Below are 27,117 nucleotides of genomic sequence, written 5' to 3'. Positions count from 1 at the left end.
GGGAAATGATCATATATAAGCATTTCAAGTAGCTTGGGACCCCAGAATGCAATATTGTATCCAAATAAAAACAAGTTTAAAATTCTACCCAAGACCCACCTGACCTCTTTAGATATTAATTTCTATGCTGGACAAGCTAAGATCTGAAATCTAAGAACTGCCATAGAGACACTGAACATAAGAACCACCTCAACAAAGAGGGACTTTAAGCCTTTACACACGACACATGAAAATGATCAAGTGTTTTATTTATATTAGTCTTTCTTCAATCTGAACTGTAACCAAATTTTGAAAGGTTAGCAAGTCATTACACTCACACATCTCATAATCCCTTTCTTCACACAGTAGGCACACATATACAGCATCATGTCAATATAACGTTATCAACACGGCATGAACAGTTTAAGCAGTAGACGCATTTCACATGAAAGAGGCTCTATGCATCACATGGCCTGTCCCAATAAAAAGCAGACATTAGAATGCCATTTTAGCAGGTACAATATTGATATGATCAATATAGCTAATTTTTATACCCGTCATATAGTTTCATAAGTCATCCATATGTAAGAAGCAAAGAACAAAGGCTGTTTTTGTTTTGTTTTTTTTTTAAAGTTATGTGCCAACTTCAAAATGACATACTAACCAGATATCAGCATTCAAAAGCTAGGTTGAACAGGGCTGGCCTTGACGCACATGCAGTAGATTTGTTTTCAGAATAGAAAATTAAATGGTGATGTCAGCAGTATTACTACTGTTTCTATATTTATGATTAATTACTAGCAATACAACTCCCAGAAGAAAGGAGATGGATCCAATGGTGATGTAAGCAATTCCCAAAAATGGATTTTTTCCTCCCATCCATGAAATAGTGCTCAAGATCATCCGTTTTCGTCCATCAAAAGAATGTACAGGATAATCTGACAAGGGTATAGGAAGACTTTTTACTCGATGTTTAATACACAAGTTTTAAAGTTAACATTTAATTTAGTTACTTATAATTCCTTTATATATAATCCTGATACATGGGTACCTTGCTTATATATTTCTGAGCCATAATAGGTGGGTAGGTAGGGAGAGAGAGAGAGATATGAACAAATAAAGCTACATTTTGTTGTTGTTTTGAGACAGGGTCTCACTATGTAGCTCTGGATGTCCTGGAACTAATGATGTAGACAAAGCTAGCCCTGAAGTCACAAAAGATCAGTCTACCTCTTCCTCTCCAGTGCTGAGATTAAAGACAGATGTCATTATGTACTGCAAATAAAACTATCTTTAAAAACTAATTTAAAAAAATTTTCTTCTCTAAGTAGTAGTAGACACTAAACACAGAGCACGGCACTCTATCCCTGATAAATTACTCCTAGACCTGATAGAGTGAAATAATGTTACTAGTAAAACCCAAAGTATTACCAAAACAATAAAATTCAGTTCTATATAGTATGTTGGGTAGTTTTACTCTTATTACCTAAGAAGGCTTCAAAGTAACGTAATATGGAAATATACCTCAGATAATCAGCCAGCAATGACGCCCCTACACCATGCTGACAGACAAGAAACAAGCAGAAAAGAGCCAGAAGTCTTAAGTTCTAAGAGAATGACTGAGCACGTAGCTATGTCAGGATCAAACAAATGAGATTTATCCTAAGTACTGCCATTTTTTTTTTTTTTTCAAACTCCGTTTTGGTGAAATTAAGTTCAAGTTCCCAGGTTCTAGAGGAGCTTTCCAGATGGCTAGCCAATTTCTTCCTTATTCTTCTCTGTTCCCCAAAACATAGTGATTGTTCCTAACCATGAAAGAACAAATGATTCTGGCTGATGAAAAATTCTGACTGTAACTTGGCACAGATGCTTGTGGTTTTGGAACTTAAAAACCCTGCACCATTCTGGCTCAAGGTGGCAGCTCAGCTCCCGAGTCTGTTCTGCAGCCCTGATCAAATCAGGAGCAACCTGAGTACAATCAAGTATTGTCATCTGCTTAAATACTTACTAAGATGAACGTTCAAAGATACAGTCAGCTCTGAAGTCTGTGATGTTGTCCCTGACTGGTCAGTTTTTACTGCCTAATTCAGTTAAACTCTTGCTTTTCAGGGCTCTTGTGACTGCTTGAGCTGTTTTGGATTTTTGGATCCCAATAGCTATAGGGCAGAGAGTACTCTAGGTAGAGGATCACAAAGCCCAAGATTTAGCTGGCTCATTTGGAGCAATTAACAAAACTCACACTCGCAAAGATTTAATAGCTCAGACATTGCAAAATTCAAAACTGACTGGCAAGGAGATACAAGAGAGGAGACAGCAGCATGTTGGAGGAACTATTTGCATAGCCCATTCTAGGATGCTGGCAAGAGTAGACAAGACAAAACTAAAACTAAAATCTGAACTGAAACTCCTAAAAAAGGCCAGTGTGGAGGGTGTGGCCAGCTCTGCTCTCTTACTGAAATCAAACTTAACCTGAGGCAAGAATCCATGCTACTTAATCCAACTCTCCAAGGACCAGACACAGTATCAAATCAACTATGTTCCTCCTCTCTCCTCTGCCTCTAAAAAACATGGCTTCTTTTAAACTACAACTCTGTTCTTCATTTCCTTATCTTGCTCTTTTAGAGCTAACTCCTGATGTTTTGCAAGCCCCCAAGTTCCTTATTGTTGAACTGTCAGTTTTTTAGATACCCTGCATTCTTCCTGAAAGTACTTCAGTCCCTGGGACCCTGCTGTAGACTTCCCTGCACTGAAAACTGTCTGCCATTTATGAAGTTCTCAGGGCTCCAGACTTCCTGCTCCCACGTTCTATATTAGGCTACATACTGGCATGTGTTATTCTTTTTTCTGGATCTTTTAAGATACTAACTATGAGTACTGCTTTATATTCTGCCTATCCTCTTAAAATAACTGCTCTTTACAGCAGCACCTAAATCAAGCCTATGTATCCAAAACTGCTCCTAAACAGGCATAGTTTCAAAGCCATTGTTTTCAGTTAGCCATATACAGTGGTATAACCAAGAGTTTAAAAACCAAAAGTAATCTTTATTTTGAAAAGTGGCCTATTAACCGTTGGCTAATTTATTATACAACTCAAACTAGAAAAAAACAACCAACCAAAAACTTAGGCTAGGCATGGTGGTGTACACTTTTAAATCCAGCTCTCCTGAGGCAGAAACAAAAGAATTTGTGAGCTGGAGGCCCATCTATTCTACATAGATATAGAGAACTCCAGGCCATCCAGGGATACATAATGATATCCAGTCTCAAACAAAGAATATACTTATGGCTTATTTGGATAATAAAAAGTGCAAAGATCTAACATATCTTAAAATGCTAATACTTGGGAATCTTTATGTTCACAGTGTATATATAAATGATGGGCAAAATACTTCTGCACTGAACTTTGTTAAGGGATAAAAAAAAACTGCCCAGTATTTCCTTCTTGTAAAAGAAACAGAGAGATGGCCCAGTGGGTAAAGACACTTGCTGCGCAAGCCTAACGACCTGGAATCAATTCCTGGTTCAATTCCTGGAATCCATATAAAAAACTGACAGGAGAAAAATCAACTTCACTACGTTGTCCTCTTACTACTACACATGTACCTTGGCACACGTGCATACATCATACATGAATACACAGTAATAAAGATCTTTGAAATTAAAAGAAATAAGGCTTGATATATATGCAGAAATGGAAGTGTAAGGGCCTATGTTCAATTTCCAGTACCACAAAATAAATAAATCTAGAGCACAAAATAACATGCAACATAACTGACATAAAGCAATGAAACTCTTCTCAAACTTATGTGCACACAAACCGAAAGATAAAAGGATACTGTATGTGATGTTCAAATAGTACTGTCCAGCTGGCAATGTTGGATGTAAGTCATCTGTCCGCTCTATAAGGCGATACAACTTACGAAACGTAGGTAATGCTGCAGTACGCATCCAAACAATAAAGTCCTCATTTATGAATCCATTATTATTTTGATCATCAGGGTCTAGCTGATATACTGGTTTATGCCAGTTTACTGGCTTTGTTGTATCTTAATGATATGTTGGGGAAGAAGAGAGATGGGAAAACAAAATATTCAATTTTATAAAGTTTCAATGAAAATTCATAGTACTAAAAAGAAAAAGCACAAAATAATTTAAATATTTTCTTATTTTTAAAGGTACAAATATATCCACATCCTAAGGATATCTTAAAAATCGAAACAGAAACCAAATCAATCCATAACAAAAATTAAAATAGAGTTGATATCTCAAGAAAATACAAAAAAGATACTAAGAAAAAGGCAGATCACTTAATACAAAAATACAGCATTAAGGAATATATGAGGCAGTGAGATGGCTCAGCAGGCCATCAAGCCTGAGGACCCGAGTTCAATGCCTCGAACCCACATAGTAACAGGAAAGAACAAATTCCTACAAGTTGTTTTCAGACTTCTACACATACACTATGGCACATGCATATATACACACATATGCTCATATACACGGACATACAAAATGAACAAATATGTAAAAGCATAAATAAATGTAAAAATACATTTTAAAAAGAAATATTGCATAATGAAACTAAGGCTTAAAACAAAAATATATGTGGATTATAATAGGGGCTTGTTAAATTTGCAGTTTGTAAGGATTACAGCTGAAGACATCAGAAAAATTCAAATCACAAAAGAACACATCTTTGTTATAATTATAGTACATCTGAACATTTACATAACTTGGTATAATGTTGAGAAAGAAGGCTGTTCTTAAAAAAAAATTAAGACTCTAAAGACAAAATTTAGATTACCTTACTAAAACTACTAGCTTTTAGATAAAAGGAATACTGGTCATGTTTTACCTTTAAATTTTTCTTCAAGACTTTCTTTTCCAGGTGGGTTTCTGAACTTCACATTTTTATCTGTCCACCAAGCAATCCCTTTTTTCTTCAACTTTATTCGTGTAGGTGTGGGGTCAGATTCATTGGCCACCAGGAACAATTCTAATGTATCTAAGCACAAGAATGGAAGATATCACCAATATCCACTCAAAATCCACAGGATCAGATTTACTCTATGAGAAATGAGAATCTGGAATTTGCTCCAAAAGTGGTTGACAGATAAAGCACAGGGTTAACAGGTATCCTTTACTCAGATGTGAATTAACTTTTGCAACTTTAGAATTCTAGATGGATAGACAGACTTTGCTTCATTTACTACAGGTCTAGGTCACTTTCCTGAATTACTAGCTGACATGTAAGAAGACCAAGAATTTCAATATTAATCTAAATAAAACTGCAGTGGTATCTTTCTTCTTTTCTCTTTATTTGGCTACTGCTACATTCGTAATATCCCCTGCCTTATCCATTTTCCTGCACTTGGTAACCACACATAGTATTCAGCTCTTAAAACATGGTTAGTACAATGAACTAGTCCTATTGAATGTATAATACACATCAGAAATCAAGGGCTTGTTGTAAAAACACAAAATATTTCATAATGCTCATATTCTTAAACGATACTGTTTTGGCAGACTAGATTAAATAAATTATTCTAGTTAATTTTACTTGTTTCCTTTGAAGGTTTTTAAATATAAATACTAGAAAATTTGAAGTAGTTTGTATTTTTGGTTCAAACTATTTTTATCAGACAGTGCATATCTAAAGATCAACTCTAACTCCCCCTTAATGGTATAAATCAGTGAAAGTGGCTCTGTGATTTTATGGAAATTGGAAGTTTCTATCTTTTCAGAGACAGAAATCTATTTTCATAAAAGAATTCTCAAAGGGAAGCCACAGAGCATCAAAATCCCATTCATTATCTGAGTATGTATCTTGAAGGTGAATTTCATATTCCATTTACGTTACTAGATTATTACAGTTCCCTAATCATCTATCATGGTAGATGTTATATCTAGCATACCATTAAACATGCTGTTGGCAATCGCTCCACACGGAGCAATTGGCTTGTCTTCATTTCTTCGATAAGGTTCACACTCCTTACTTGGATTCTAGTTTTCAGAAGGAAAAAAAGAGAGAAATTATCATCTAGCTCTGGAAAAATGATGAGCCACTCCTAATTACTAATTAAAAATTCAAGCCTTGTATTTTCCCCACTCATAAAGATACAAGTCTGTAAAGAAAACAAGCTCTAAACTAATACCACATTTAAGTACTGTAAATATCTTTACTACTATTGTACTTTTTAAATGTTTGTTCACCTGTACATAGCTATAAATGACTTATCAAATTAATATTTTGACTTCATATCAACATAGAGACCACAACCACAAAGATTGCCGACAGACAAAAATTAAATGCCCTGTTATCAATCCAGCTGTGATACACATTAAAGGGCACCTGAGAACAAAGACAGCAGTCTAGCTTCTTGGAGAAGGCCCTCAATAAACTTGTCCTCACTAATAACATGAATACATCTAACACCAAATTTTGTAATAAGGGGTTTAATCTCATGTTTTAAAAAAAAGAAAGGGAAAATCTAAAGCAGACTATACCAATCTTTAAACTGTGCAGAATGCTGACAAAGCAGAGCATGTACCTGCCTTCAGGCTTAGTCGAGAATCATGACTTAGTAAGGATCTTAAGGGCAGGAAACAGTTGAAGGCTGTATCTGAAAAGTATGCCTTAGCACTTTTGAAACATTCAGGAAGGCCACCGGAATCTATTTTTTAAACTAACAAATCGAGGTAATCTGAATTTGAAAATTACTTTATATATGTTAATATACATACGTACCACAACACACACATAAACCCTAGTTAACCTCTTGGGCTGTTCTACTGCTGACTGCCTTTGGCTTGTATTTGCACTCTGTGTTTATACTGAGAGAAGCACTCTCTGCAGAAAAAAAATATAAGGGTCTCATAATATTTCTTCAGTATTCTGAGTATTTTGAAGAAAACATTTCAGCAAAAGGGTTGGGCATATCAGTCTGGGAATCACATCTGTGTCTCACTCAGGCATCATCAGAGAAGGCTTCCTCCTGCAGTACATGGAAACTAATACAAAAACCCACAATTGGACAATATGCTGAGAGTGAGAAAACTTGGAACACTCAGCCCTGAATGGGACTCTATCAAATCCCTCCCCTCAGCTCAGGGAACTACGGGAAAGAAGAGGCATACACATTTTAAGAGCCAGTGGTGATGGAAGACACAAAATAAACAGTGCCTTCTAGACAGACAGAACAGGTATACAAATGAACTCACAGAAATTGTGGCAGCATATGCACATTCAAGCCTGATGGGGTACTAATGTTGAGAGGGAAAGCTGGCACAGCCCCAGAAACTATCTCCAACTGTCAACTGCTCCTAAAGAAAAATTAGTTTTCTCCAATGGAGCCTCAGCTGGCATATAAACCACATGAAAGAAAAAGAAAAGAAGAAAAGAAGAAAAGAAGGAAGGAAGGAAGGAAGGAAGGAAGGAAGGAAGGAAGGAAGGAAGGAAGGAAGGAAGGAAGGAGAGATAGAAAGAGAAAGAAAGAGAAAGGAAAGTAAGAAAGAGAAAGAGAAAAAGAAAGAGAGGTGCTTGTTACAAATAGCCTACAGTTCTAACCCTGCAAAAAGGCACAGTAAACCTAGGAGTTCTGGAAGCTTTGAATTTTTGTTGCTTAATCTTCCCACAAGTTTTAAAATGAACAGTTACTCAATTTCAAGGCATACTCCCAGAAATTAGAAACAGTTTATCTGCATATCCCTACTTAACCTAGTGCAAGAATAATGAATAGATCCAAAAAGAATACACTTACATATCCAGAATGCTAGACTCATCACAGAGAGATGAAGCCAAAACTCCCAATGACTACTAGTAACAAGCAGGAAATAGTGGGATTGAGAAGTCATTTGTGGGCAGTCCAGAAAAACATTTTAATTAAAAACTTCCATTAAAACTAGAAATGACAAGTTAACACTTTAATTTACCATGAGATTATTAAGTACTTTAACATTTCTAAATTAATACTTACTAAATAATATTTACTGTTTCATAGAGTCCACATTTCTGTATTTCATCATTTTACTTACAAGCAAAGCACTAGGGTCTCCATTTAACTGGCTATCATCTCGAGATTTCACATAACGACGATGATTTTGATAGAAATTAGACAGTCCATAATACATAAACACATTGCCCTAGAGAAAACAGAAAGGGTAAACAACATAAAAATTAATATTTTGTTTCATATATATATATATATATATATATATATATGCATGCAATTTCACCTTACTGGTTTACAATCTGTGATAAACAAGTGTACTGGGGTGAAGTAACAACTAAAATTGTACAATTAACTATAAACACACTCACAGTCGAGCTCCTGAATTCTTAGGTAAGTTTTAGAACAAGGGGGCAACATTAGTACGTATGACTAAGGACTGAACTAAGCAGTCCTGGGTACACTGGATTAACTGGCTTAGCAAAGCTATCTACCAAGTACTTAGTAAGCACTGGACTAGAGCTCAACGACAGTGTTTGCCTGGCATGTGCATGCATGAGGTGCTGAATTCAATCTCCAACACCACAGAAAGTAATAAGCAAGCAAACAAACAAAAACGGTAAATAAAATTAGAGAAGTTCTACTGTAAAAACGCAGAAGCAAACTTTTAAACTGTCCTTCAAATACGAAGTGCAGTGGGGAGAGATGGCTCACTCAGTAAGCACTTACTGTATAAGCCTGAGGGCCTCAGTGTGGATCCCAGCCCCTACACACAAGTCAAGCACGGCAACATTCATCTATAACCCAAGAGACGGAGGGTGGCAGGGATGGGGACAGGCAGATCCCCGGAGCTTGCTGGCTAGCCAGTTCAGCTTAAATGACAAGCTCCAGGTCCAGGGAGAAAACAGTCTCATGAAATAAAGTAGCAAGGGAAGCATGCACAACTCATACTGCACACCACACACATGCGCATACAGACACACAACACACACAAACTACTACTTTCATTTAAAAAATAATTTGAAAAAAGAATGTTGTTGGTTTTTTGTTTTGTTTTGGGTGTTGTGTGTGTATGTATGTATGTGTTTTGTCTATTTGTTTGTCTTTGTTTATTTCCAATACAGGGTTTCTCTGTGTAGCCTTGGCTATCTTGGAACTTGCTCAGAGAACCAGCCTGGCCTCAAGCTCACAGAGATCTGCCTGCCTCTGCCTCCTGGAATTAAAGGTGTGCACCACCACCACCTGGCTCTTCAAGAATGTTTTTAAGCTCAATTTTCAGGTAGAGGGCAGAACAAATTGGCCTCCATCCATGCCAATTCTGAAATTTTATGCCCTTTCCCATATGCTCAGTTACCAAAAGTAGAGAGCAGCATTAATACCACTCACAAGCATGTACACACACACAAACATACAAACATGCGTGTACACACATGGAAGGAGGTTCGAAATACCAAACTATGTCAATAGAGTATTTTTTAAATAAAGTCTTAATAAGTGTTTGATTTTTGGGTACTATTTTACATCTCACAAAATAATTCAATTAAGTAATGAAATGATTAAGTGTTGTCTGTAGTAAGACTTGTTTTAGAATTTAAAAAGTTATTTTTAAAATTAAAAATAATTTTAAAAGGCTAAGGACTTATACCATCTTAAAAGGAATCAAGGTATCAATATATAACTTTAAAATACAAGCACAAGAACTTATAACTTGATGAAAAAAATTGATTTCTGCCATTAAAAATGACTAGTGAATAGCAAAATGCCTTAAATTCTGTCTACAAAATACTAAAATGCAAAGAATTCAAGTAAACACCTTTAATTATGCAACAATCAAATATATAGAACAATCTTCAAATGTCTACAGATCCCAATAAAGTAAGCTATTTTTGATATAAATTATAAAAAAATATTATTTTTTAAAGCATGCCTTTTCTAGCACATTACTTTGAAAACAGACCTCAAATGACTCTTCCAGTGTGAAGTTAATGGTACAAACACAAGATGTCACATTGGGAGACAAACATTTATTGCAGGGACTAGAAGGTTCTGTTCCAGTGTAATCAATCTGCAAGAGAAAAATGATTAAGCAAGCAGTTTGTTGGTAAAAAGAGAAACCTAAAACTTATATAACCAGCTAAAACCTATATAACCAGAAAAATAAGTCCAACAAAGCAATGTGGGCAAAACCTGTTGTTGTGTTCTTTAACCATGTGAGGCACTAAATAGTAAAGAAGTTTCTGTTTGTTCAATGTTATCACCTAAAGAACTATATTTTTCACCCAAAGAAATATACTTACGGATAAAATTGTAAATATAAGATTCAACACAGCATTATGCATAAAAGATGTAAATGTCTGTAAGGTCTAAACTAAAATGCCAGATTCTGAGAGATCAACACAGCTTTTCTTCTTAAATATACAACTTTAAATATTTTTGTAGTCACTTCCATTTTCCAGGGAACATTTCCAAATTCAGAAAACAGAAAGAGGGGAATGAAGGTAGTATGGGCTCAGAAAGTAACTCATGGTAGACTGCTTGCCTTACATGCATGAGGCCCTGTCCTTGATGATTCCCAGAACCATCAGAAATCACAAAAGCACACCCAAAAACCTGGTGCAGAGTCTGTCATTACTTTGGGCTTGGTTCCTGGTGTTTCAGCAGGGGAATATCTCGGGCGAGTAGAATATCTATTACTCAGGTGTGCCCCTTGATTCACACCAATTTATAAGAAAACAAGAAGATTCAAGGTAGACACTGGTTCCAGAAAGACCAATCCTTTGATCAGAGGCTTTGGTCCAGCAGAGAGAAGTAGGGCTGAAAACTTAAAATTAAACTATGTGGGCAATGTTCAACCAGTCATGCCTAACGGTGCAAGTCCTGTACTTCAGTCTAGCTACTGCTGTACAGGGGAACTTTCTGGTTGGTAAGGCATATATATGCTAGGAACTCGATGTCCCCTGACATAGGGAGAAGGCATGGAAACTATGTTCAGACTCCACCCTTTGTGTTTCTTCCAAAAACCTTCCTCTTCCCACAGCATGCATCTGAAATGAGGACAATCTTGTGAGAGGCAGGGAGAAGGGATCTTGGAAGGACCATGACTTTGAGCAAGAAGTGTGTTTAGCCTAGGGAACTAACTTATATCTAGAGTAAGGCCAGTTATTAAGGACTATGCTTTGAACTTGCAGCATCTGATGTTAACTCTGTCAGAACTGAATTGTACAATACCAGGTAAAGTCAGAAGGAACCCCAAACTCATTTTTTTCCATTATAAGTTTAAAAAAAAAAGAAACAAAACTTTAACTTTAGCAGAGTTCTCATACAGCTTCGTCTGCTTGAATAGAAGTGTCCCCTCAAAAGTGCCCATGTGCTGAGACATTGCTTCTAGCTAGTGGTGCTATTTTTGTAACATTCTGGAAACTCAAAAGTAGGACTGGATAAAAGCAAGTTGCTGGAGAATATGGTCTTATCCCTGCCCAACTCCTCTCACTACTTCCTGCTCATCACATAAGTACCCTGTGCTACATGTTCCTGCTACCATGACACTGTCTCGTTTCAGATACAGAAACAAAGCAAGCTATGAGCTGAATGTCTGAAACTGCAAACCTACATGAATTTTTCCTTCCTTGAGTTGTTTTGGTCAGGTATCTATCTACTCTACAATCGACATTTCTCCCCAAGTGGACTATTACAACTATAAATGAACACTGACATTATCATCACCTAGTTTATAGTTTAAGGTTCACTCTTGGTTGAAAATTCTATAGGTTTAAACAGCATATAATGCTACATAACCTACCATTATAATATAATGCAAAATACTTTAACTGGCCTTAAAAATCCCATCTTTCTTTTGTCTACTCATCTTCTGTATTAAATCATAGTAAGCACTGATGTTCTTTACTGTCTTCATAGTTTGTCTTTTCCAAAGTTAGAGTTATCCTATAGGTAGCCTTTTCATACTGGCTTCTTTCACTTGGTAACCTGCATTTAAGTTTCCTCCACATCTTTTCAGAGTTTGATATAACATAGCTTTTCTATTCACCTACCAGAAGACAAAACCAAACTGGTCTTGAACTCAGAAAGATCCTCTTGTCTCTGTTTCTAGAGTGCTAGATTAAAGGCATATGCTACCATGCCCAGATAATGTCTAGTGCTTACATCACGTGGTCTATGGAACTTTGATACAGCAGCCCCACCAGGTGCTTAAGGCCCTTTACATCATCCAAGGAGGTGTCTAATCAGGTCTTGCGCTCACTTTCATCACGCTGTTTCATTTTCATATTTTAAGTGTTCTTTTAGGTAACAATTATCAGATTTTCTTAAATTATTTTCTGTCCATCTATGACTTATCTTCTAAATTGCATGATAAATGAGAGTTTTATGATGAAGAGTCTTAAGAGTTTTACTGCTGTTAAAAGACACCATGAAAAAAATGAAAAAAAAAAAGGGGGGGGGTGGAGGACACCATGACCACAGCAACTCTCATAAAGGAAAACACTTAATAGAGGCTGGCTTACAGTTTCAGAGGTTTAGTCCATCATCCTCATAGCAGGAAGCATGATGGCATGCAGGCAGGATGCTGGAGAAGGAGCTGAGAGTTTTACATCTTGATCCACAGGCAGCAGGGAAAAGACTGTGCCACACTGGGCACAGCCTGAACATACATGACCTCAAAGCCTGCCTCTGCAGGGACACACCTACTTCAACAAGGCCACACCTCCTAATATGCAGTCCTTATAGCCAAGCAGTCAAACACATGAATCTACAGGCGCCATTCTTGTTCAAAACAACACAGTCCTAAACGTTAAAAATCTAAGTTATTTTTATAATTGAAAATTTTTAAATAAAAATCTGTACCTAGAAAACAGAACCACCAACGAAAAAGTGAGATAATTTTAAAGAACCCACAATGGCTTAAGAAAGCTGTTTTATCAAGTTATTACATAATGTTCTGTATAACTGTTTTCCAAATGTTCTGTACAATTATTTTCCATTTGTTAACTAGTACAACTTTAATTTCCTTTTTTATTTCACTGCAAATATCACTAAAAAGCAAGGCATGTAACTAAAACAAGAAAACTCAATGAACAAAGGAAAGCACACATGAATTTCATTAGACCTATGTGTTACAACTCCGTACCAAGGCCTCCATAACCAATGTTTGTACACATCATTCCACTTAACATACCCAATTTATGTCAGAATAAATCACAAAGAAAACTGCATTTTTAACATCACGCTTTCTTCCTCTCAAGACTGATCTAAGAAACAAAAATAGAAACCTCTCAAATCATCCTCTTTAATTTGATCACCATTTGCTATTAAGCAAAGAGATGTTACTTAACTAAACAAAAATAATTTGATGGAACTGGAAATCAAATTATAGTTTAGTATAATAAAACCCAATATTAGAATAATTACTAAATATCAAATAATACTTAAAACAGATAGCTGTAATATATTCATTATGAACTGTTGATTATAAATTTAAAACAACTAAAAGTTAATCTTAAATTTTTATTTGTTTGTTTATTGTGCGGTGGTGTTTGGACTCTATGTATATCTGTTGAGGGTGTCAGATCTGGAACTGGCGTTTTAGACAGTTGTGAGCTGCCATGTGGATGCTAGGGACTTGAACAAGAGTCCTTTGGAAGAGCAGCTAGTGCTCTCAATTGTAGGGAGCCTTTGATCTGGCAGCTGCTTTGATATTTAAATCTCAGCGCAAAGACTGCTTTTACCAGGCCTTCACTGAAGTTAGGGAAGAATTTGCAAGTCCATCTCCTTTTGTTTGTGATAGCTTGTCAAGATCACACCTCTTGCTTCACCTCCTTGTAAATTTAACCCATTGTTCTAAGCTGTTTTTACTCTGGCTTAAAAGCTCTCTGCAATAAAGTCAGGCTGCTGCTGGCTGGAGTCCGGAGCCTCTCGGAAAAGTCCCATGTGTGTTGTGTGTTAGTTTATTAATTTTAATCCTCACTCCCAATTCAAGAACCGTTCGATACTGCTGGAGGGCTCTGGCACATAACCACTGGGCCATCTCTCCAGCCACAAAATTCTATCTTTTAACTTCAGGGAACTCTGTAAACAATATTTTTAAAAGTTATTATAATTAACTTTTCAATTTTAATAGGGGCAAGGCACAGGTCAAAGTACAAGAACCATACAAAGTACAAATATACTGTACCATCAATAACTAACAGCTTTCATTTATACACATTTGATCTGATCCTCACCAAAATTCCTACTGCGTTACCTCCATTACATAAAAAGAACATCCTTAGAAACTTTTGCAAGTGTGAGTCTAGAATCCAAGATATCGCCAAGTGGCGCATGCCTGTGATTCCAGCACTTTGGGAGGCAAAGGCTGGAGTTTTTCAGTGAGTTCGAGGCCAGCCTGGTCTATAAAGCAAGTCCAGGACAGCCAGGACTACACAGAGAAACCCTGTCTCAAACAAACAAACCAACAACAACAAAAAATATCCAAGATAGTTGACTCAAGCCAAATGCTCCTTCTATTAAACCACCTTTACCCAGGAACTGTCTGTCAGTCTGTCTACTCTACCACAGGGCTAGATTCATTATCAAAGCCAAAAATGCAAAGGAAGCTGTCAAACTGGACAGTAGAGAGACAATCATTATCAAAGAACCAGTACTTTTTAGAAGAAATAAGAATCTGAACAAATCCAGAAAAAAGTAGAAAGAGACAGCATTGGAAAAAAGATATTCAAAGACAATAAGAATAAACAATATACATTATGGAAAATTTTCAGGATGGAAAGAAATGTACAAAGAATAATTGAACCATAATAACATACCACATTTATTAACTGCTGTTATCACGTGTGTTCTGTCAGACATAGATGCACTTAACATATTTAAAGAACAGGTGTTGTGAGAGGGGGCTACAATTGTGATATAAAATGCATAAATTGTAAAAAAAAAAAATTAAATTAAAAAATAGCAGGGGTTGAAGAAATAGATGGCTTAGCAGTAAAAAGCTCTTGCGAAGGACTCAGCTTAGTTCCAGGCCTCTACGTGGTGGGTCACAGCCACTTATAACTCCAGTCCCTGGGATCCAAGGCTCCCTTGTAACCTTTGTGCACTAGGCATGCATGTGGTAAACAGAAATGCATGCAAGCAAAACATTCCTACACGTAAAATTTTTAAAAATCCATCTTTTTAAACAGAGTGGCTCTGCAAAGTTTGTTGTTATTTTCCTTATTTTAAATTAGGACAGCCCTTGGTTTAATTCCCAGCACCAAAAAATCCTAAGTACCAAACAAACAAAAAAACTAGTCATTCATCAGATAGATGAGATGCTATTTTGGACAGATGTCTGAATTGACTTAAAGTATAAGGTGTGTACAGAAGCATCTAGTGTAAGAAACGGTTTCTCCCAATCACAAATACCCTACTTCTTCTCTTATGCCCCAGCCAATAATCTCCATGCTATGCCAAGCCCACAGTAAGTGTCATTAGGTCACTTTTTAATAATGATCCTTGTTAAATGCCAAACTTTCCAGGTGATGCTGCCAAAGAGCCTCCCAGATCTACATCCTAAACCCCAGTGTCTCTCCCCCACAACTGCTGCAAAGCTGAAAGTCCACACAGGTCTCACAAAGAGCCCTCCGCCCTCACAAATCCCACAGTGTGGACAAGATAGGTAGACTACAGCCACACACTAACTCCCCTATCCAGAGTCTCTGAACTGGTCAGGTAGCACAAGCGGCACATTAGCAAAGCCTATATCCTTGCAGGTCAGGGACTCCCCCATACAGAACACTTTACCATGACACTTCACTTTCTCTATCCAATTTGCTGTGAGGTTAATAAATCTCTTACCTGAAGGACTACTGATACTTTAGAACCCTCCTTTCTCCTCTTCTCCAAATCCTACACTTAAGCCCTAAGGAGAGGGGGAGATCATGACACTTATGTGTCTCCCTTCAGCTATTAGACTATCACCTTGTTTTACTGGCAAAATCAGTGTGTTTAACAGAAATGTAGAGCTGAAGCTGCTCTCAAAGGAAATATATATATATTTTTTTTAAGATCCAAAAAGCAAGGAAAGACAAAAGGACCTGGAGGTGACAAGAGCTCCACAAGAAGACCAATAAAGTCAACTAACCAGGGCCCAGAGGGGCTTTCTGAGACTGAAGCATCAACCAAAGACGATGCATGAGTGATACCTAGACCCCATACAGAGATGTAGCGGATAGGCAGCTTAGGCCTCATGTGGGTCTTCTAGGACAGGAAGTGGGAACTCCGTCGGACACAGACTCACTTGCCAGTTTTTTGATCACTTTTCTCTGGCAGGATTGCCTTGCCAAGTCACAGGGGAAGAGGACATGCTCAGTCCTGATGCAACTTGATAAACTGGACTGGATGGGAAAGGGAGCTCCCCTTTTCTGAGGAAAAAGGGTGGGGGAAGGGAGGGGAGACTGGGAGGAGAGGAGGAATGGAGCTTCAAGGATGTAAAAATGAATAAAAATGAAAAAATAAATAAATAAGGAAAGATCCAAAAAGGCTTCCATCCACACCCATCAAAGAAATGGACCATGGTCTAAGAAGTCTACCAAGAATAGAAGAGGTTGGAATTTTACAACCCACAAAAGCAAACAAAGACTCTTCCCTTCTAAGACTCAATTTTCCTCCATTCAGGACTTTACTAAAAAACTTTCTGCAGCTGAGAACCAATGGAAACAATCTGAAGCCTAGACTCTCTTAACCCTATAAAAGACCTGTAAACTTGTCTCACACCTAATTTGCACATTCTAGTCTGTCCAGTGGTTCTCTGTGAACTACAAGATAACATATGGGGAGGTATCAGATTTTTGCTCCTCTACCACTTAATAACACTGTAAACAACCTATTTTCCATCATCAATGTAAGTTTGTTAGTTTTTTGGGTTTTTGTTTGTTTTGTTTTACAGTATCAGGGTTTGAGACCTAAGTGTCCAGGAATCGCTTAGCTATGCTTCCCATTACTTTGCCTGTAGTCCTTACACTGGCCCACGTAATGTGCACCCTAACACTATACCACCTTAATCTGATCTATTTTCTTCCCCTTCTTCTCATTCTGCCACTGCCACACTGCCTTCTTTCTTGTTCCTCTTCCTACTAAATGCACTCCTCCTTTTCTCTTCCTACTTCCGCATGGAGTAGTCTTCTCACCCATATCAACACAGTTACTTAGGGCTCCCCAACACATGCAATGTAGCAAGGCATTACAATAAAACTCTCTCTTACTTTCTAAGAGACTAAAACTTTTGTGGGACCTCACAGCTAGAGTTAATAAATACCTTAAGGTCACTTAGGACAGCTATCCTACTGTGTACTCAGCCTGTTTGCTTAACCTGTTTTTAAGAGAACAAAAGAGCAATCCACTTTTCTTGCCTGAGATTTCCCATGTTATCAACTTTTACAGTCTAAGCTAATGGATATCTGTACTCTCCATGTATGCACTTTTCCACAGCTCTGGCTTAAACAATACAAGTGTACTGAAAGCAGCAAACATGGAGGTTGAAAAGAATCTTCTAAAATGAATATCCACCATAAATATTAAACACAACATTTGGATATTGCTTGATAAACAATACTATTTGCAGTAGTTTGTTGGCTGGGTCTGTCGAAATCAGTGACTTAATTCCCTTGTAAAACTCTAAAGAGATTTTTGTAATGTATCCCTCTTTTCTTTCTCATGTGATAGTTTCTGTGCTTTTCAAATGAGACAGGGCAAAGCCCTTTGTTAGGTATAGATATACATGAACAGATACACACAGTCATACAATAGACAGACACCCAGGGACAGACACAGATACCGGCATAGCAACAGATTCACAATATAGGTTTAGATTCAAAGGCATGCAACAGGCACAGAACAAAAGACAGCAGAAGTATGAACTTAAATCTGGACTTGCTCTTGACTACACAACTCCAAAGGGAAGTTCTTTTACTTCTTTACTTAACGTGATACCAATGCATTATTGGTGACTCAGGGTTAATCCCTAATGGGTTTTAGCCATGCACTATTTAAAACTGTAAGCCATCCCTTAGCCCCTCCTTTTTTTCTGAGCTCTTTCTACCATCTGATATACTTCAGAAGCTGCAAATTAAGAAGTGAATAACTGTAAGCCATCCTTTAGCCCTTCCTTTTTTTCTGAGCTCTTTCTACCATCTGATAATATACTTCAGAAGCTGCAAAGTAAGAAGTGAATTAGTGATTGGTAAGAATGAACAAAATGGGGCTAGCGAGATGGTTCAATGCTTAAGAGTACTTGTTGCTCTTCCAGAGGACCCTGTTTTGATTCTCAGAACACACAGGGTGGTTCAAAATCATCTGTAACTCCAATTCTAGGGGATCAAATACCCTTTCCTGATGTCAGGCATCAGGCATGCATGTGGTGCACAGACATTTATAACATGGAAGCAAAAAATACCCATACAAATTAAAATAAATCTAAAAAAATTTAAAGAATGGATGAAATTATCAACTAGTATATAAAACTCTTTGTAAATAAACTGAAACCAAATACAGACTATGTCTAAACTTTAATTGTTCATCCAAAATAACATGAGAATAGTAGAATCATATAAAATTAGTAAATTCTCAAAAAGTATTAGTTAAGTTTTGTTAGTACACAGCATTACGGTAGGGTTTTTTTTTTTTAAGAGAAAATGAAACAAATTTATCTGCTGAACAGAGATTATGTTTTAAAAAGTAATGATATTCAATAGGCCTTCTACAGTTCTTTTTACCATATATGTGTCTGTGTGTGTATGTCCTAACTTACTGGCAAAACCACATACCTAATTTGCGCTTTACATAAAAATTAGCACAATCTATTTTATGTTCAACTCAATATTAAAATCAATAAAACTGCAATTATTATTTACTCAGTACTAAGCCACTGAACAATCACATCTACAACTAATTCTCATTTGGTTGACGTACCATTTTACCAGACAGTAACTACTCCTAAAACCCTGTGATGTAAAGACTGACTACTAAAACAAGCTATTACCCTAATTTTTATGTTACTTTTGTTGTTAATAGAAACTAAAATTTCCAGCCTGCCTTGGAGAGTGTATGACTATGCTACCAAGTAGAGTTAAGTACGGTGTAGCAGCTTCAAAGAACCATTTTTAAAAGGCCTTTAGCCCTTTGTTCACCCTTCAGTCTACAATGCTGATGCCCAGAAAAGGTAAGCAGAAGTCTGGCCCTCCAACCTAAGCCTTGAGCTTGAGAACCCATCACTATGAATGTCAAGGCTGTAAACTTCATAGAGACTTTAAAACAGAACTCCCTTGTTATGTTCCTAAGCAATGATTAATTTTCCTGTGATATTTGATTCACCCCCCCACACCGTTTTTTGTTTTGTTTTGTTTGGGGGCGGGGGTGAGGTTTTGGCTTGTACAGCCCAGGTTGGACTCAAATCTCTATGTAGCTATGGTTGAAATCCTTGAAAGCCATAATACACCACCACATGTGTTTTAGTCTTCCATATCTGGGGACAGAACCAGGGTCTCAGCTAGGGAAGTACTCTGTCACTGAGTGAAATCTGCATCTCCTATTACTGTAAGTCACTTTATCTTCTCCAAAAGGAATGCCCTCTGCTGGAAAAGAGGGACAAACCAAAAAAAAAAAAAAAAAAAAAAAAAAAAAAAAAAAAGAGTCCTCTCCTCAACAGTTTTCAATAACTCCCTATGCCCAAAGAGGTACTTTATATATAGAAAACATCCAACATTGATCAAAAATCCTTGATAAACAGAACCCAATGTATGACTTTTCACTATCAAATAACCGCTACATCCTTTGTCAGCTGAAACTCAAGGGGAGCTTGACCTAATAAATCTGTCACATGTAACTAACATCCAGTAGTTTTCAAAAGACAAAGTTTACTCAGGAGTTAATAGCTCTAAACCTCAGAGAAAAAGAAGCTGCCAAGTAGAAGAGGGGACACAAATCAAAAATCTCCTATTTTGAAAATTAATATTTTTTAATGTCAAAACTGTATCAGGCATACTTCAGAATACATAAGCATAAAACCTTCCAACTACTTAAATCCTAATGACAAAGCACCAGAGGCAGTACAGAGGCAGATGTGGATAATGATATTAGATGAAACATTATCACATTTCTCATCTTTGTTCCCGAAAAACTACGAATGTTCCCCTAAGTCTAAAACCATAGCCTATTCCTCAGAAACAGACTAAATTTAATCTGGTCATAAGGAGGAATTTGAAGGACATGCATTTTTGCTCTGTATACAAGAAGAGCTGGAAAACTTCCATTGTTTGAATGTAGATTTATCTAAAAGGAAATCAATATTAAACCTAAATACACCATATAACAAAATGCTGACTAATAAGATAAGTCACTTTAAGTACTAATCAGATTAAATTAAAGGGGGCATTTTAAATACTTAAAAGAATTTTCTGAAGCCCTCAGAGTGAGTAATTCAACACAACTATTTGGTAGCAAATGCTAATTTTGCCAGTACATTTTTTTAAAAACTCTAAATGGGGAGGGGTGTTTTGTTTCTATAAAAGGCTAGAAAATAATTTAGGCTGCAGAGAGCAGGGAGGACATTCTGGACTTTAAGTCTTTTTAAGAAAGAAAGGTTTGCACCTTTCATGGCTGATGAAATTCAAGATATAATCACTGTATATAATTTCTTGGTAGCAACACAGTTGCACTTATGACAAGAACTAAATTCTTTGAGGGAAACATCCCATCCAATTGGTTAGTGTTTCCTTTCACCAAACTGTTTCCAAATGCTCATCTGGAAAACCAGTCTCAGTTCCAGGACTTAAAACTAAAAAACAACAACAAACAAACAACAACAAAAAACCACTCAGGAAAGTACTTACAGGAAACAAAACCTCAATTATATCAACACAAAGCTCTTAATTGCCAAAGGTTCCCTGTTTAATCACTGCAATATATTTGAGCATTAAAATCTTTAAGTTTCTTAGCATAACATGCCTAATCTTTAACAATCATTTCTAAAAACCAACTTATCCTTCCTTGAGTCTATGCTAAAGTTTAAGTAAAAACAAAGATTACTAAATACAAATGAAAGATTTAATGTTCTTCAAGAACCTACAATCTAAGGATTCAGACTAAAAAGGAGGAAAGTCATAGCAAATTTTTTATCAGAAACAGGAAATAATCAGGACAAGATAACTGAGAGTAGAAAATTAAATAAGGTTAGAGGAGGAAGGAGGGAGAAGAAAGCTGGGAATTCAGCAAAGTAGTTGAAAAAGTCCACTAAGATTTCATCATTTTTAGCAATATTAATTTCACACAATTGTCTAGGCTCTCGGTATTACTGTATTTACCTTCTGTCTTAAATATTGCTTTAAATAACATATCCATTTGACTCTAACCATTAATTAGTTTTTCTTTTACTGTTTTTGAACACTAGGTCTATGTCACCCAAGCTGGCAATGAATTACTTGATCCAAACAATCTTCCTACCTCAAGCCTCCCCAAAATATCTGAGGCTGTAGCAACAGGATGCCTGACCCAGCTCTCTAAGCATTAATTTGCAACTATATCACTTCACACTGATAAATACTTTTGCAGAAGTTAGAGAGATGGTCTTTTCAAGTTAGCTATGTATCTTGGCCAAGAGCCTTAGAGGAATCATTCATGCCTTGTGGTGGGAAGATGCTTGATTCCTAACTCTGCCAAATTAAAGAAAATGTCTTTCCTGCAAATAATAAAGATATTAAGTAAGTGTTCAAGAAATACATCCATAAATTAAAATATCTTAGTGGTTAATAAAATTATCAATGGTACTTTTCTAAAAACCTCATTTTACATTGAAAATCTAAAAACGAAGTAAGATTCATAAACTTAACAAGGGAAGGTAATATGATACTAAATATGAGCATTGAAATATAAAAGCACCTTTTCTTAAAATTACCTTTTTCAGGGGAGTTCAGGGCATTATAAGAGTGGTAATATTTTAATATAGTATATCTGAGAAACTATGAAAGGTCCGTTAGCTTTACTTTAAAATTTTCAAGTTCTGAACAAAACACTTCAAGCCAAGCATTTTGATTTATAAATCTCCTTTGCTCTAGTTATTTGAACTATGCTGCACTTAGGCTACTGAGTTTTCAAAAAGAAACTTAAAAGATGTAAACAAGAAAACAGGAATCAGTTTGGGTAAGAACTGTTCATTTCCCATTTACCTTTATTTTATTTTTGCTTGTTTATTTGTTTTATATTGTCTCTGTATACAGTCCTGTCTATCCTGGAAGTCGCTATGTAGACCAAGCTCAAGAGATCAACCCCTCTGCTTCCCTTGCATTGGGACTAAAGGCATTTGCCACACTTGATTTTTTTTTTTTCAGGTTCATTCTATTATTTTTATTAGTTACAGTTTATTCACTTTGTACACACTTGATCTTTTTAAAAGCATTTTATCAGTTTATCTTTATGTGGTTGAGTGTTTTGCCTACAGGTCAGTAGACCATGTGGGTGTCTGATACCTGCTGAGGCTGGAAGAGAACATAGGCTCATCAAGAACTGTAGTTAAAGACAGTTGTGAGCCACTATGCAGGTGCTAGAAATCAAACATGGGTATTCTTGCAAGAGAAACCAGTGTTCTTAACTGCTGAGCCAACTCTTCAGCTCCTGCTATTGACTTTCAACAACCCTGAGAGTGTTTTAGTCTAAGTTGGGGAGAGGTAGCTTGGTGGTACAGCACTTTCTTGTGGCCCTGAGTTCAATCTCCAGCACACACACACAGTAGAGAATAAGAACACAAACATGTATGCCACTTTTGGGAAAGCTCTTTAGGTTTTCCTAATAACTTCAGACCCAATTTGAAATAATTTCACTATACATCCAACACTCAAATTTTAATCATTCTATCTGCATGTGTTGGTGTTAATACAAAATTTCCAGTAACTCCTAATTTTCATTTCCTCCAATTTCTAATGTGGCATTTTGAACCCAGCATTGTTTTAAATCAAAATTAAGTTTTAAGTCACAGAATTTCAGAACTGAATAGCATCTTAAGATCGTCAAATCTAAATCTTTTAATGTGTCAAGCGCTGCACACAAAAACTCAGGTCCCATCACTGACCAGAGTGAGGGTTGGAGCTTTTGCACTATACCAATTCTTAACTCCAATGACCTCCTGAACAAACTGCAATATACTCTTAAAATCACTGAGCACTAGAAATTTCCATTCCACTAATACTAAATGTATAGAACCTTACTTTATTTCAGAACCTAAAGTTTTAAAGAAAATTAAAGATATTTTCATACTGTCGTAAATAGTACAAGTTTTCTAATAATTTAGTAAATATTCATATACAATTCTAAATCATCGCTTTCATCCTAATATCTTAAGTTTAAATAAGATGATTCAAGTTTCTAATGTTTAGCTAGGAGGAAATCCGTTATATTTACTATCATCTCAGGAAGGATCTTAGTGTGAAAGCTTAAATCAGGACTATGTTACTCTTAGTCTACTGTCATACTGCAAGCGGGTCCTTAGCATTCAACCTCCTGCTGAATAGTGGGTTAAGACTATTGTGAAACCTTAGAAGAAACTCAGTATTCTATTTATTTTAGAGATGAAGAAACGAACCTTCAGAGAAATTAAATAAATTACCCCCAAATCTGAGATAATTAAAGGTGGCAGAGCTCAGGCTTGGGGTAGGAGAGGGCACAGATGAAAACAGAAGTGTTTCACATTTGCCAATTTTTTTTTTAACATTTTGTATTATCTGTATAATCTTCTCCAGTTAAGCATGCCTAATCTGGAAGTCTGTAATCCAAAATATTATAAAATCAAAACTTTTCTAGTGCCCAACCTGGCCAGCCCAGAGCTGTATATTTTGGAGTATCTTGGGTTACACTTAAGGACTATCAAAGATAAAAACAGGAAAAAAAATATATATATATACATATACATATACATATACATATATATATATATATATATATACCTAAAACATATACTGTGAACCTAGTCAACACACTGAAAAGAATTCTTAGTAAAGAATTTTAAAAGTACACTCAAGATACTATTCTGTCATTAGCACGGAAACACTATGCAGTTGAAAATGTAACCACCTGGCTTTAGCGTTAATATTTTAAGTTAAGCTGGAAAAGGGCACCAAAACTCCATGGCTAAAATGTCCGGGGAAGTCCAAATAAATCACATACATGTAGTATTTATTTTTAAAAATATGTACACAAAAACATATATATGTGCACAACAGAAGAAAGCGAGGACTTGTAGATGTCTAGCACTGCATGCCACACGGTACTTACACGCTGCTACCAGCCAATCTTCACCTCTGCGGGTGGATAAAGATGCAGTGATTATTGCACCGGCAGAAATCAAAATTTCCTTGAGTTTCTACCGTGTCTTAAAGTAAAATGTTCCATTAAATCAATGCCAGTGAAATTGTTTTGTAGCTAGATCCCAACTCATTTCGTGTAGAGTCACTGAGTTGCAGTTATCAAATCAAGCGGGGAGAGCTGGGGCAGTGTCAGAAACGAATACAGCCTAGTTTCCCGTTTTCTATTATATCAGGGCCAACAACTAAAAATATCTTATCAGTTCAAAATATCTTATCAGCTCAAAAAAAAGTACTGTGTGTGCCCTGGAAAATGTGACTTAATTTCTTCCCAGAAGAATCAATACCTCTATGACTCTGGGTCCTTTACCCAAGAATGACTAATTTATTAATCTCGGTATCCCGGTAATCCCCACGCAAGTAGCGATGGTCTGACCCTGCGAGTTGCCTCGGAGTCACACCTAAATCTAACTTTTCCTCTATTTCTCTCCTAGGAAAGCATTCACGCTAACCCTCGGAGAACCGCGCCAAGCGCCCAGGAAGCAAGTCTCGTCCACCGGACATTCTCGCTTTATTCATTCCGTTCTAGGCCGCGTAAATCGAGAGGGCAGAGGGAAGCTGGAAGGCAAAACTGCAAACTCAGAAGAGCCGCAGGAGAAACCCAGGAGGCACCGGAGGGCGGGGCCCGCCTGTCACCTTCGGGGAGCCCGGGGACCGCCGCCACGCCCCTCCCTCACCTCGATCTCACGGATGTTGTTGGAGGTGACGAAGATGCCGATGCCGATGGGGATGAAGATGAGGCCGATGATGAAGAAGGTAGGCAGCACCGTGCCCGCCGTGAGGATGGGCTGCCAGGCGGGCAGCCGTTGCTGCTTGAAGGCCGTGTTATCCGGCCTCCGGGTCTTGGCGGCGGCCCCGGGGGGGCACGGGGGCCCGCCGTCCACCTCGTCCTTCGCGGTATAGTTCATCGCCATCGGCCCCCGGGCTTCGGCTCGGCCGCCTTCAGCTGGGCCGCCCAGGGGACCTGCCAGCCGACCCTGACAGGAGACGCGCAGGCGCCGCGGCCGCTGCTGCCTCCGCCACCCGCGCCGCCACCGGGGAGGCGGAAGAGGCGGGACGCGCTTCTGCCGGCGGACGCTGACCGGAAGCGAGAGTCTTCAGGAGACGCCCCAGGGAGGGAGAAAGAGGAAGAGGGAGAAGACTGAGGGACGAGGGGTGGGGAGGGGGAGGTGGATGGAAGGGGGAAGGAAAAGGCGGACGCACCCTGATCATCTGCCCTGTGACGACAAAGTGAGGGGTTTAGGCCGGGCGCGCGGCAACGTGGGCGCATGCGCGGCCCTGCGTGACGTCACGGCGCTGCGCCCGGGCGAGGTGGCGTCTTCCCCTCCGCGGGGGACGGACGCTGCTGTTTGCGTACGCTTCCTGTTGTGGTGCGGCTAGAGAAGGCGGCCGTGGGGTCGGGTCGGACTCGGTGGCTTGGGCTACGTGTGTTCTGGCGCTAGGCTGGCTCTTATTTTTAAGGCTACGCCTCCCCTAAAGGGAATCGTGGCGTTCCAGAATCCACACGTTTAAAAGGATGCAGATCCCTGTTGGATGTTTTAACTCGCCACTCAACGTGCCGCTGTGAAATTAAGTGAGGTGATATGTGACCCGTTTGATCTAGAACACAAAACAAAACAAAGAATCAGTAACGTGACCTAATTTAGCCCTAAAGCCTCGCTTCTGATCTGTTCTCACATTTCCTCCATCAATGATATTCGCCCCCTGCACATTGACTTAGGAAGTTTATTGTAATACATGATAGTGATATTTTTTAAATTGATAACAAAAAAAAAAAAAACAGCATAATACCACTTGTTAAAAGTGAAGTAATAACATACTTTTAATCTGCCAAGGAAAAAAACACTAAGCTGTAATCCCAGTGCTCGAAAGGCAGAGGCAGGATAATCAAAAATACAAGGCCAGTCTAAGCTACTTAGTAAGAGGCCAATGGGAAATCCGTAGGGAGACCTGTCTCAATAAATAATAGCGATAATAATAAGTGGGTAGCTCAAATACAACAAAGCAGTACAGAGACCAAAATGTAGAACACAACTATAAAGCTGATTGACCCTGGAGGCTGGGTTTTTTGTTTCTTTTTGCTTTTACATATTTTACAAATTTTCTCTTATAAGCATGTGCATTTACTATTTGTAAATTTACAAAAGTATTGCAGTATCTACATTATTACTGTTTGAAATCCAGACCATCTGACAACAAACACCCACTTTAGTGCTAGCCTATGGTTTCGACTTGCTTGGGTACACTCTCGGTCTGTGATCTTCTCTCGGAGTTTCTTTGTGTAGCCCTGGCTGTTCTGGAACTCACTCTGTAGACCATGCTGGCCTTGAACTCAGAGATCTGCCTGCTTCTGTCTCCAGAGTGCTAGGATTAAAGGTGTGTGCCACCAAAGCCCTACTGATCTGTCACATTCTTAGGGCCACTAGAATACTTAGGTCTGTATCTTGCTTTAGCAGTCTAAGTTTACCCTCCAACTTGGCTCAAGTGGAAAACAGTCTGCCATCGTTATTGGAGAGGAATATCTTTTCAATTTAATAAATTCTGTTGATTCATAAAATGTTCATCTCAGTGTTGGCGATAATCCCGAAGTCTTTTTTTTTTTTTTTTCTCCCTATTCTTACTTAGATCATCACACTGTTAAATGTGTTAATTCCTTTAACTGGTTTTGCTACTCTGGGGCTTTGTTTAAATAGTGCTGCAATTGAGCCTTCAACCCACAATTGGAAATATTCAGGGAAAAAAGAAAATTGCTTCTTTGCTAATAAACCTGGAGACAATTTCCCATCATTATCCTT

At 37.8% G+C, this 27,117-nt stretch overlaps 1 protein-coding gene across 1 annotated transcript; it reads right to left on the bottom strand.

The window, feature by feature from the left end:
• Window positions 1-227: 227 nt before the first annotated feature.
• On the bottom strand, window positions 228-27,117 carry Tmem30a (transmembrane protein 30A). The gene is made up of 7 exons (XM_055602456.1): window positions 25,000-27,117; window positions 9,886-9,993; window positions 8,014-8,121; window positions 5,895-5,982; window positions 4,835-4,984; window positions 3,816-4,025; window positions 228-917 (listed from the first exon to the last, which is right to left on the bottom strand). The coding sequence occupies exons 1-7, from the start codon at window positions 25,234-25,236 to the stop codon at window positions 724-726; spliced, it is 1,095 nt and encodes a 364-aa protein (XP_055458431.1). The 5' UTR covers window positions 25,237-27,117; the 3' UTR covers window positions 228-723.

The sequence above is a fragment of the Psammomys obesus genome, unplaced genomic scaffold (genome assembly GCF_907164565.1).
Source record: "Psammomys obesus unplaced genomic scaffold, mPsaObe1.curated_primary_1811, whole genome shotgun sequence".
NCBI lineage: Eukaryota > Metazoa > Chordata > Mammalia > Rodentia > Muridae > Psammomys > Psammomys obesus.
Note: the sequence above shows the minus strand (reverse complement) of the source record. Positions and strands in the feature narration are given on the sequence as shown.